Raw genomic sequence first — 12,793 nt, forward strand, 5'->3', positions numbered from 1 at the left:
AATAAATGCCACAGACATTATAATATTATCTGAGTTCCTACAACTCCCATTAAGTTCAGTGGGATGTGTGGGTACTCAGCATTTCTGGAAATCAAATAACTTATATTTAGGTATCTGAATATGGATATAGGAGCCTAACTTAGGCACCCAGTTTTGAAAATGTTGGGCATGGCTTTTATTTATTACCATGAGAAGTAATTTTTTATACTTCTTTACATCAGAGTGACATGATAGGTCCTGATTGCTTCACAATGATCAATAACCCAGAAGCATAACCATGAAGATGCCATGTGAAATATTAAACAATTTACTGGACAATATTACCCTTGTTTGTTGTTTCAGTTATGTAATTTTATCCTTTGAAAACAATGGAGAATACATGGACATGAAACAAGCTGATACAACTCAGTATGTGCCAATGCTGGAAAGAAAGGAGGGTTCTAAGTATTCGGATATCCAGAGATCGATGTATGATCGGCCTGCTTCGTATAAGAAAAAATCTGCATCAGGTAACCAAGAGCTAGCTGCCTTTTGCATTCATTGTTAAAAAAAAAAATAAATCATTCCTTCAGAAATGCATGTGTTACATCTGCCCTCCGATGGAAGGAATTAGAACTACTCCAATGTCTGTTGCAAGCCTCATACAGTTTAGACGGGAGGAAGAGTCCCCTTTAGCTCAAGTGGTAGGTGCCTATGCTTGTGGAGCAAGAGGAATGGAGTTTTATCTTTGCTGCTGCTGCTGCTATGAGGGTTCTCAGTAGCCATGGTGTGTAGCATGGGGACACTCACAGAGTCTTAAGTGGCAATGGTACTGTTACTTGTATGTGTTTTGCAAGATTTTGCATGTGACAGTAATAGTAATAATAATTATTATCTTTCTCTGTTTCCACTTTCATTAACTGACACTTATGAAATGGAAAACACGCCCAAATGCTTTTCTGGATTATGTGCAGAGGGTGACGAAGGGCAACACGTCCCATCCCTTTTCCCAGAAACTAAATGCATTGCTTCCAAAGAGGCTTGCTCACTTCTGGCTTTAGGCCTGAGGTTGTGAATCATTTGCAGACCCAGAGTTAGTTGGCAGACCAGTGCATTGCTGCTTTGCTCAGGGCCAGCAGGGGTAATTGAATAGCTGCTTATAGTCTACTCTTTGCTCATTTTTTATTTTATTTTTGTTTAAAAAGAGCTATTGCCATAGAATTCCTGATCCTTCTTTGATAGTATTGGAGATGTCCCAACGTATACTTGCTGAGAAACATAACAGTACTCAGCAAAACTGAAATAGTCAAACATGTACAAAAGTTTTAATGAAGTTACCATCTCTAAATCAATGTTTTGTTTCACATGTTGAATAGTAAAAACAACCCACATCATATGTAGGTGGCCCTTTCTAACTTAGCTGTCTTCTACAATTTCCTGGGGAAAAAATCTATATACGGAAGACAAATAAAATCTATATTTAGTATTGGATTTTTTTCTCTTTAAAAAAAAAAAAAGATTGCAGGCTGTGTTAGTGACTGATGCAAATATGCAAAGGGATTATTCGGAAAAGGTGGTTTTGGGCCATGATACTCTGTTAAAGTTATAACCTCAGAGGCATAAAAGGTAGAAAGAACTGGGCACTGGTTTCATGGCCTGAATATACTTTTATAACACAAGCATATTTTCTTCCCACACCTTTTTCAACAGAACCAGAAGTCAAAAACTTGCTTTCTGATGACAATTCTGAAAGCCTCAGTCTGCTGGATTTACTAAGCTTCACGTACCAAGTTGCACGGGGAATGGAGTTCTTGGCTTCTAAAAATGTGAGTACCACACATAGAACACAATAGAAATGGCCTCATCTTTTTTGGATTTAAAAACCACAACATGAAAGAATGTCCTTTCAGGGTTCTAAGCATCCATCCCGTTAACTAGAAACACAAGACAAAAGTGATTACAAAACCCAAGCAGCAGCTTTCATCTCCCCCTACACCCTGTCAGCCACCAGTCAGAATATCGACACTTTCCCAGCTGAAAAGATCCACCCCCTCCGACAACTGCCCTCCTTGAATGCTGGCTCTATAGCTGGTCCAATTTAAGCTGTGCCTAAAGGGCCCAATAAGTTTGAGCTTTTTCAGGAAGAGGACAGTGCATGCCAAAGGAAATGGGCCTTCATGAGAATTGGTATCTCTTTAAATGACTTCTTATCTATCCATGCAGTGTGTGCATCGTGACTTGGCAGCTCGTAATGTCCTTCTGGCTCAAGGAAAAATTGTGAAGATCTGTGACTTTGGTCTGGCTAGGGACATCATGCATGATTCCAACTATGTCTCCAAAGGCAGCGTATGTACTTCTTAATCTGTTTAACTGAGATGATAAGTGTCAGTATAAAACTCTTTTTTAAGATTCTTCTTGTCTGTGTTTGGTTACACCAACTGACAGTTGGATGAAAACTAGGGGAACAATTATTTTTTCAGTTCATTAATTCACATGACTTCACAAAGTCTGTTTGAATGATGAAAAGTTCTTGGACAGAACTTGTATTTTCCAGGGTGAGATTTTAACTTGGCAAGTTTTGTGACTGGGTAAGTTACTAAATGACTGTCACTGTGATGTAGCATAACCTATTAACCAATGACACGTTTGCATAGGCAAATCACTAGTGTACCTCTCATATCATGTCCACGAATCAGCTGGGTCACTTGTTAATAATTTAGCAATTCAGCTATTCCTGGATTAGTTATTATGAGTAAGTAGAAGCTTGTGCTCATAATCCTGTAACCTCTTCATATTTCCTTGAATAAAAAATATTCCTAACCCCTTTCGCAAATATGTTTTTATTAGGGCAAACCTTCGTCCTGCTGTCAAACGATACACCTGCTGTACTGAGCAAAGTTTCTGTAATGATGAATATATTTGTTTTCCTGCAGACTTTTCTCCCAGTGAAATGGATGGCACCTGAAAGCATTTTTGACAATCTGTACACAACGTTAAGTGATGTCTGGTCTTATGGCATTCTGCTGTGGGAGATATTTTCTCTTGGTACGTACCACGAGCACTTCCTTACATGCAGTCATTAAGCTGGTTGAGTTCATGCTGCATGAACATTCTATTGTGACAACAAACTACCGGGGTGAGTTGTTATTATTTCTCTTGGGTAAGTACTGGGATCAGAGCCCCATTGAGTAAGGTGCTGTCCAGACATGAAGTAAAAAGACCGTCCCTGTCCCAAAGAACTGACAATATTGGTTTATGACAAGATGGACATGTTGAAGGCTGGTGCTGTTGCTCGCTGCTGACTTTGAGATGGTGGCTAGTGAGTTGACAGCCACCCCCGTCTCATTTACTTCCATTTCCTGGACCACAGGAGAGTGGCAGACTGCATGTGGGCCCTGGGAAACTTTCCTAGGCTGAAGGAGACTCAAACCAAACAGGCTCAGGGCAGCAGAGCTACTGGAGCTGGCTGCTTGCACTGGCCACACTATGCAGCAGCAGCCATGAGGTGGGACAGCGTAGCAGCCGTCTCCAAAGCACAGCTGCACCAGGCATTCCAGTTAGAGTATTCAGTGTGTGTATACTTAGACTGGAAGAAGGGTGGCTCTTTAGCCGACCCCACTAACTAACCCACTGGCCAGGTGCCTGGTGGCTCACGTCAGGTCTGGTAGGAAGAGAGCTGATTAGATAAGTCTGTCGGTGTTGCCTCAAGTGACAATGACGAGAGCTGACTAGAACTGTGTGATCCTTATTAAACAGAAGAGTGTTACCCATGGGCTCACCCCATGACAATATCCCTTAAAGTGAGCAGTGACTGTTAAACTCCAGAATCACTTCTCACAGAAATACTTCTTAAATCAGCAAGTCTTTATGCAGGCCATTGTACCTACTGACTGTGTTTATACAGCCCCCTGTACCTTAGTACCTGAGCACATCACAATCTTTTAAAATTTCCCAGCACTCCTGTGAGGTAGGGATGTATTATAAACCCCATTTTGCAGATGGGCAACTGAGGCCCAGATCCTCAAAGGTATTTAGGTGCCTCAATCCTTTTGAAATCAGTGGGAGTTAGGCACCTAAATAGCTTTGATCTGGGCTAGAGAGACTAAAGCTATATCTACACTGCCCTGCAGTTCAGACTATGGGGGGAGTAAATAGCAATGTGCACCAAAGTGCTGTGTGGTATCTCCCCCATGAGAATGCTGCAGGTGCAAACTAAAAGGTTCCTAGTTTGCATCAATGTAATCCTGTTTGATGAGGATTTCATTAATCATTAATACACACTGAGAACTTTTTACTTTCCTGCAGCATCCGCACACTGGAGTTACAGTGCAGCACTTTGATGTGTAGTGCTAGTCATATCTGCATAAAATGGCTTGTGGGGCAATGTAGACAAGCCCAAGATCACACAGAAAGTCTGTGGCAGAACAGGGAAGTGAACCTGGGCCACCCAAGTCCCAGGCTGGTGCCTGGAGCACTGCATTGTTGTTTCTCTCCCTCTCTCATAGTATAGTAAACTTCACAAATATTGCAGAGAGATTTTTTGTAAGTAGGGCCTGTTACAATTGTTCCTAAAAGACATTTCATGTAAAATTTTGACCACATCAAGCTCTCTTTCTGCAGGACATTAATGTGAGCTCTGGCATGTCTATTTATTTATTTATTTGTATTAATGAAGCATCTAGAAACCACAGTCATGAGCCCCTTTGTGCTTAGTGCTGTACAAACACAGACCATTGAAGTCATGGTATGTTCTATGGAAGAACATTTTCCAAAGATGTACATTAGAATCTCAATAACTCATGCTAATTCTGGGGAGAGCCTTTGGGAATAACTGAATTTTGTAAATCTGGTAGGGGGTAAAGGGCCAGATTCTGCCAGACTAACTCACGTTGAGTTGTTTCTATTGAGTGCTGAGCTTTCTGATGACTAGTCCCATCAATTCCAATGGGACTATGTGTGGAGTAATGTGCTGCTCATAATGTGCTGCTCAATGTCAGTAAGAACAGCAGAATATCATCCTAAGTGAACAAATGCAATAAAAATAATCAAAGATAATGTATCATGAAATGTACTTTGTTCATTAATTTTTGTCTGGCTTTATTTCATTCTGATAACACGTCATAATACAGCGCTACCCCTTTTGGGCCCAAGCGGGTAGCCAATATTCAGGGCCAACATCCACTTGACATTAATAACTTCTAGCATAACAACATTAATCCAGCTTTATTCACAGACAGAGCTTTCAGCCAGGCATATGCATTTAGAATAAGGAACATATAAAGCATCTGCTGACAAGTATAGAGCCAATAAAAAGAATAGCTATTGTACTAGTGAATATACTGTAGTAAATGCTATATAAATAACAAAACCTTCCCAGTACATTAATATACGTTTTTACCGTACCTGACAAAATGGGACTTTAATCTCAGTTGGGGCCGTGGGGCATTACAAGCAATCAATAATGATAGTACTAATGAAACCTCACTACAGTGTCCTGCTATTACATCTCTGTTGAGAAATGGAGAGAGACAGCAAAGGTTATAAATTATTTTTATTTAATTTTCAGATTTAGAGCATTGATCCCTAGCTCCTGACATATCATAAGATTTAAAAAAGAATCATATCCAGTACAGAAATAAGAAATCCAGTACATTGATTAACCAGCCTTAGAAAAGCGAGCTCAACTCTCCCCTCACCCCCCAAATTTAGCTCACACTCTTAGCATGCTCCAAAATTTCAGACAGCATCTAATGCAGAAAATATTAACCACACACGTGAATTGAGCATCCTCCTAAAACCCCACTCCAGACTCCGTTTCCAGATAATCAAATATCCAGCAGGAGATTTGTGGTTTAATGAGATGTCTGCTGGGTGTTTGGTTTTTCATATATTTAGTTGTGGCTTATTATAACATTGGAAGCATTCAAACAATGTAAAAGAGCCACTTTTGTTTTCTTTTACTGTTCAGGTGGCACGCCATACCCTGGCATGATGGTCGATTCTTCTTTCTACAACAAGATAAAAAGTGGCTACCGAATGGCAAAACCTGACCATGCTACCAGTGAAGTGTACGTATACTCTTTTTCGTTTCTCCTCTACCAAAACCTACCGACAGTTGATTTTGTTTTTAATCTGTCTGGTTGTTGATTTTCAACTTCCAACTGATGAAGCTGGTTTCCGTCTTATTCACAGGTATGAGATCATGGTGAAATGCTGGAACAGTGAACCAGAAAAAAGGCCTTCTTTTTACCATTTGAGTGAAATTGTTGAGCATCTGTTGCCTGGAGAGTACAAGAAGGTTTGTCTGTGGGAATTTCCATTGCATTTTGTATCTGTTTCCAGAGGAGTTGTAACTCAGCTGCTCAGATCATCTGTTCAGTAAGCATTTCATTAAACCGTGTGAATAAAATTCTTCAGATATGCTATTGCATATCTGGGTAAGAGATTATAGGGCTACAAAGCTAAGGTTGCTGCTGGGAACCATTTTACAGTATTACATAAGGACAGCACTCTCTGTTTTCTGTAGGCCTGCTATCATCTTAATCCTTCTGTGAACCACAGAGCTGGTCCTACACATTTGCTTTTTTCAGAAGCAAATAGGCTTTTTTCAGAAAATGCAAGAATCCTAAGAAAGGCCCCAATTCCCCTATGTGTTTAACCTCCCCCAGCTTCAACCAACCTTTCCCCGTCTTGAATCCTGATACCCAGCACTAATGACCCCTCCTCACACATACTCCTATCACTCACTCCTGCTTCCCACGCATCCATCATTTATTAGTGGGTTCCCCCACATGTACACACTCCGGCTTCCCCCTTCCCATCACTCAGTCTTGCTCCTCCATTCACTTGTGCTCTTCACTCTCACGCCAGGCCTCCATAGACCCGCTCCTCACTTGTTCATCCCACAACTACCCATTCATTTTTCACTGATGAGCCTCGCTTACCCCACTACATTCATCCCTTATTGTTGGGCTTTTACCGACCCATACATCGTCCAGGCTTCCCAATATACTGCCCAGCCCCTCGTTCCTGAGCCCCTGCAAACTCATTGATGCCTGACTCCCTCTTCTTCCTCTCCACAGACCCATTCATTGTTTCTGCCCCTCCTCAACACACACACTTCTAACTTGCCCACCATCTTTGGCCCCATTTGCATACATCCACATTGCCTAGACCCCATCCAATGGAGTAAGAGAGGAGGGGAACCATCATCTCACCAATAGGAGTATCTTCTCATTCCTTCCTTGGAGAGCGTGCCAGATCTGGTCAATAGAGTCAGGGGAGGAGTAGCTGCCAGGAGCCAGAGGAATGTAGTCCTGCTCCCTGCTCAGAGGAGGGAGCCAGTGGGGATCTTCATTCTCACTCCTCATTAGCTTAGAGGAAAGAGATCAGGTGGAAGAGCTCTGCACGCAGAAAATAGAAGGGAGAGAGACCATGTAGTGCCAGAACTCCCCACAGTTGCTCACCTGCCTGGTTCACACATTCCCAGCACTAATTTTGAGTACCAGTCACATGGTAGCCAATCTCATGGCGTACATGCACCATGGACTAGCTAAACTAATAACTCCCTATTTGGATCCAGAGCTGCAACTGAAAGATGCCATCACTTGCCTGCAAAGGTGTCCGTGCCCCCACGTGTGCATACAGAGGGTGTATGAGCACTATTGTAAAATGAAATCCAGCCATCTTTTAAAAGTCAGTAGCCGATGTGTATTTATCATGCTTCCAAAGAAGCCTTATAAAACTCCTTGAGTAACCCTGCACAACTCCACTCATGTCAATAGAGCTGCACCTGCTCGCCCCAAGGCAGAGTGCCAACCGTTCTGGTTGGGTTAAGCAGCGCTGCCTTCTCCTACAGCATCAAACTCCATTTTCAAATGAATATTTTCAGAGCTATGAAAGGATTCACCTGGACTTCCTGAAAAGCGATCACCCAGCTGTCACACGCATGAGGGCGGACTGTGACAACACCTACATCGGGGTCACTTACAAGAACGAAGACAAACTCAAGGACAGGGAGAGTGGATTTGATGAGCAGAGGTTGAGTGCTGACAGCGGCTACATCATCCCCCTGCCAGACATTGAGCCCGTCTCCGAAGATGAACTCAGCAAAAGGAACAGGCACAGGTAGTTGCTGCTTATGGTGCATTATAGGCCAGATTCTGCCTCCCTCACTCGCACTTCTACATCACATTACTCTGGTCCCGATTCTGATACCCTTATGCTTCTTGAGTAGCACCTGACTTGAAAGATAGCCCACTGACTTCATCATGAGTCAGGGCATAAAATGCAGCCCCCTGTGACTAGCCTCAGCGATTCAGTGGGACAGCCCATGAAGCCAGGTACTCCTTGTGGCCTGGGACCTGCCTACTCAAGAGACCTCCTCTCTTCCTGTACCATACTGCCACAGAGAAGGGGGTTGGCAGGATGTTACCCATAAGGCCCCCCACCTTTGGAATTCACTCTCCAGCTTGGTCCATCATAGACAAAATTGCCTGGCCTTTGGGGCACACAGTAAGCCCCATCGGTTTTTCTGAGGATGAATGAGTTGGAGCAGAGTTTGAGGCATCTGAGGGATTGACTTATTTTATTTGAGAACTGCTGGTTCTTGTAATAGGGCTAGGCTATTTCAGAGGTGTTGTGTATTTTGTGTCCTGCCTAGCTTGCAGCTGTAGCACCAGAGCACAGCTGGTTGCTGTAGCAACACAGAGAGATTATTATGGGATAGCTCAGCTAGTTCTTGCTCATCTTAGAGTAGTTGAATAAAACCCAGTCTGTGTGTTTACATCTCTCTGTGTTCCTGTCTGCTGGTTTCTCTCTGAATGCAAGTCACTTCCAAGTATCCAAACATAGCAAGAGGGTTTTTACATGCTTTTTAATTGGTGACAGAGCCTTTGGATGGGATTCTGATCAATGGATTTGTATCAGTATAAATAGATACATAATTAAAGTAATGTGACTAAGGCTAGCTGAATCTAGCACAATGCGGCTAGCAGCATTTTCAGCCACATTCATATTGTACTCTGTTTATTATAAAGTTAAGATCTTAAAGCCAAGTTTTTGGATTCATCATCCTCTGGTAACTTCCTCATACCAGATCTGATGTTGATCACCCTAAGAAACAAGTGGTCAGAGATCACCTAAGCTAATCCGAGGTGCCAGAAGGTCGGTGCATAGATTCGCCATCAGGTCAATGAGTCAACTACTAGAAATTAAAATATCATGTTTATTTCACTGTGTATTATAACTCGTAGTTTCTTTGCCTCTTACAGTTCCCAGACATCTGAAGAAAGTGCCATTGAAACTGGTTCTAGCAGCTCTACCTTTATCAAGAGAGAGGATGAGACCATTGAGGACATTGACATGATGGATGACATTGGAATAGATTCCTCAGACCTGGTTGAGGACAGCTTTCTGTAATTCATATGGAATCAGTGGACACCTTTGAGCTACGTAGAAAAAGAAGCTCACCATGAGATCTAAGGACTTTTTACTCCATAGAGAAAACCACTTTATTGCAATGCAAAGGATGTAAGGAAAGAAGAAATTTATTCCCAGTGCACAGAGGTCATCCTGAATATGAAAGAATGAGACATGTTGAAGTCAGCTTTTCAGTGTTGCTTTTTGCAGTACTTCAGTAGCACCTCAATATTGTTTGCAGTTTGAATAGGTGGAAGGATAAAGGCCATAAACAGACCAGTTTTGTGTTTCAAGGGCATTCATGACTCTGATGGATAGAATTCCACTGCAGCAAAACTTCACCAATGTAATTATGTAAATAACTGTCTGCTCAAGGATCTTTCGAGGGGTGCATTGAATATGTTCTATGGACTTTAGAAGAGCTCACTCAAGATTTCTATGTACTTTGCCCCTTAATCTCAATGTCAGCTGCTGATGAACTATCATGTGAATGAAGTACATGCAAAAACCACTTTTGAAACTTAAAGGTACTGGTACTACATAACATTTTACAGCTAATGCAAATAAAAGGAAATAATAATAATTAAAAAGCCTTCTATAATAGGTGTTAGAAGCCTAGTGAGTCTTTAACTATAGAAGATAGCTGTTTTCATAATACTACTACTGTTTTCAATAACACTAACTGTATAGTTTATAACTCATCGTCCTTCAGCAAAAGCACAGTTTTAAAAAACTTTAAGTAGGTAAAGAGATTTAGGATTCAAAATGTTTATATGAAACAATTGTTGTATTTGATTGTATGCAATATGATAATGGCTCTGGTGAACTAAAACTAGTTTCACATGTAGAAGAATTTTGTGTCTTCTAAGAAGTGAAGTTAGTTTTCCAGCATCAGATGAGTGGCTTTCCTAATTAGATGTTCTAAAAGCAATTAATCATCCTTTGATTCAGTGAGGTTTTTTACATTTAAAGCTATTTTTAAACTTTTCATTAATTTACACTGTTTCCCAAGTTACTGTACAATGGAAGTATGACTAATCAATAGCAACATCATTGTTAGTGTTTAAGTAATATTTTGCACATCAATTCAAAAGAAAACTTATTTTGGGGTCAAATGTGAGGAACTGATTTGATATTTGAACTGTTCTGGAAGCAAATAAGGAAACCTTATTTCTTAGTCTGAAACTACAGATTAAATATACAGTAATCATTTTGCAACACGTTCTTATCTTAGTTTTCAGGTTTCAATAGAAGCAGTGAAAACTGGCTCTGTTACCTCTCCTAGTTAGGGTTGGTAAAGATAATTGCTTCCAAGTGTATTGGTTACTTTGGTCTGATTCCTTCACTTAGAAGAGAGGGAGTACAAAACTTAATCCACTCTTGGTTCCGCAACATTTGTTTGTTGACATCATAGGTATGTAGAATGTTCTATAATTGCTGCTGAGTGATGTGTTGTTGATATGTGATGCTTTGGCAGTCTTACAGATGAAAATAAGGTACATGCCAATTATGGGCCAAATCCTGTTTGGTGCTCATCTTTTAAACTCAGTAGGAGTTGATACTGCGTACCTCACAGGAAGTGCTCAGTACCTGATATGACACAATCAACCTAAATGCAATCCAAATTCAAGCTTGTGTGAGAATTTTTTTTTCCTATGGCATTTGGAGGATAGATCACCAGTGAATGACTAAACAGAACAAACTGACTGGATTCTGAATAACAAACTAAAACTAAACTTGGATCTCTTGATGATTACCTGTTCTGTTCATTGCCTCTGAAGCACCTGGAATTGGCCACTGTTGGAGTACAGGATACTGGGCTAGATGGACCATTGGTCTGATCCGGTATGGTCATTCTTATGTTCTTGAAGGACCAGTTAGGCCCTCTGAAATGTTGTGCACCTACTGTTGACTTCACTTGTGCAGAGTTGTGGGTAAGCAGAGGAGAGCAAACTTTGGTCCCAAATGTAGTATTGCCATTATTACAGATAAATAAGCATGGGTCTGAATTTCAAAATGTCACATGCTAAGGCCAAATGCAAAAGTATGCATTCATGCAGTTATGGATGCAAATCAGGCACTTGTAAACAAAAACCAGACAAATTCAAATTATAAGTAATTTGAAAAGCAAGCCTATGACATATAGGAAGTCAAACTGGCCTTAAACTCTATGAATCTATGAAACACAAATGGCCTATTTTATATTTGAAACCAAAACTTTGTGTGTACAGTCACATAACTTCAAGTTTAAATTAGGCAAGCATTTTTGCATATGACCCACTTTTCATCATGTTTGAAAATCAGGCCAGGTAGGTTTAGTGATACCAAAAGATAGATCACTTAATATTCTTACGTTGTCTTCCTTTCTCTTGTTGGTTTCATTCCGAATCTCACAGCACATCTTGGGACTGGACCTATGCTTTAAATTGGAACCAAAACATTTACTGGCTATCCAGTCCCATTAGCTGCAGGTAGAAGAAGCCTGAGCAGAACCTGTGGAAAAAGTGGGGCTAAGAGCAGGTGAAGGGGTCTCTCGAAGCACAGCTCATTGCAGGATTGGGGCCAGAGATACTATCCTGGAAAAAATTATTTGGATTTTAATAGAATGGTAGGGTTTTTTTGTTTTACATTTTCAGCATTGCAGATTTTTTTTTTTTTTTTCTTTTATGGCTTAATTTTGAGAAGCCACCAGAAGAGAAATTCCCAATTCCTTCTGAATAATGACAATCAAAACTTTCCTATGAAACACAACTTCTTATTTTGAATGGCCAATCAAATTCCTACAATTTGGTCTGCAACTTGTAAAAAATGGTCCTATTATATGATGAAGGACATAAGATATGGTGATGTTATACATCAATATGTATATATGTATTTTTATATAGACATACTGCCAAAACATTTATGACAAGCTGTATCACTGCCTTTGTTTATTTTTTTTAACTGTGATATAATCCACAGGCACGTTAACTGTTGCACTTTTGAATGTCCAAAAATTATATTTTAGAATAATAAAAAAAAGTAAGTTCCAAAGTGGTAGTGGCGTGAAGTGTTTGAAGAAGGGCTAACTGGTTTAAGTGACTGAAGGTACAACATATATTACATATGCCCCTGTTCATGTTTTGTCTTAAAACCTGTAAATTAAGATCTCTATATTTCAATAAATGATATATAATTTAAGGCTATTTAGGGGTCTATATTTGCTTATTTAATGATGATCACTTGATAATGAATCAGACGTGCTCAGTTTGTCAATGATATTTTGTGAATTGAGTTTTCTGTATGCCATAAAACAGCAGGGACAAAAAGTATTTTGAGCTCCACAGGAGAGAGTAGGGCAGGGGGGCTTGAGTATCACATGACATTTGAAGTACACTGTGCTTCCCCTTTAAAA

At 40.5% G+C, this 12,793-nt stretch overlaps 1 protein-coding gene across 1 annotated transcript in view; it reads left to right on the forward strand.

Annotated features, from left to right (window-relative positions):
- PDGFRA (platelet derived growth factor receptor alpha) overlaps window positions 1-12,584 on the forward strand; it is a 46,981-nt gene extending 34,397 nt beyond the window's left edge. Inside the window, exons 16-23 of the mRNA XM_067530649.1 lie at window positions 343-509; window positions 1,690-1,805; window positions 2,203-2,325; window positions 2,913-3,024; window positions 5,948-6,047; window positions 6,172-6,277; window positions 7,871-8,106; window positions 9,252-12,584. Coding sequence (XP_067386750.1) covers window positions 343-509; window positions 1,690-1,805; window positions 2,203-2,325; window positions 2,913-3,024; window positions 5,948-6,047; window positions 6,172-6,277; window positions 7,871-8,106; window positions 9,252-9,399 — 1,108 coding nt within the window. The 3' untranslated portion in view covers window positions 9,400-12,584. The remainder of the gene's footprint in view (window positions 1-342; window positions 510-1,689; window positions 1,806-2,202; window positions 2,326-2,912; window positions 3,025-5,947; window positions 6,048-6,171; window positions 6,278-7,870; window positions 8,107-9,251) is intronic.
- The last annotated feature ends 209 nt before the right edge of the window (window positions 12,585-12,793 follow it).

Source organism: Emydura macquarii, unplaced genomic scaffold (assembly GCF_026122565.2).
Source record: "Emydura macquarii macquarii isolate MOO-44397 ecotype Brisbane River unplaced genomic scaffold, CSIRO-AGI_Emac_v2 contig_3108, whole genome shotgun sequence".
Classification (NCBI taxonomy): Eukaryota; Metazoa; Chordata; order Testudines; family Chelidae; genus Emydura; species Emydura macquarii.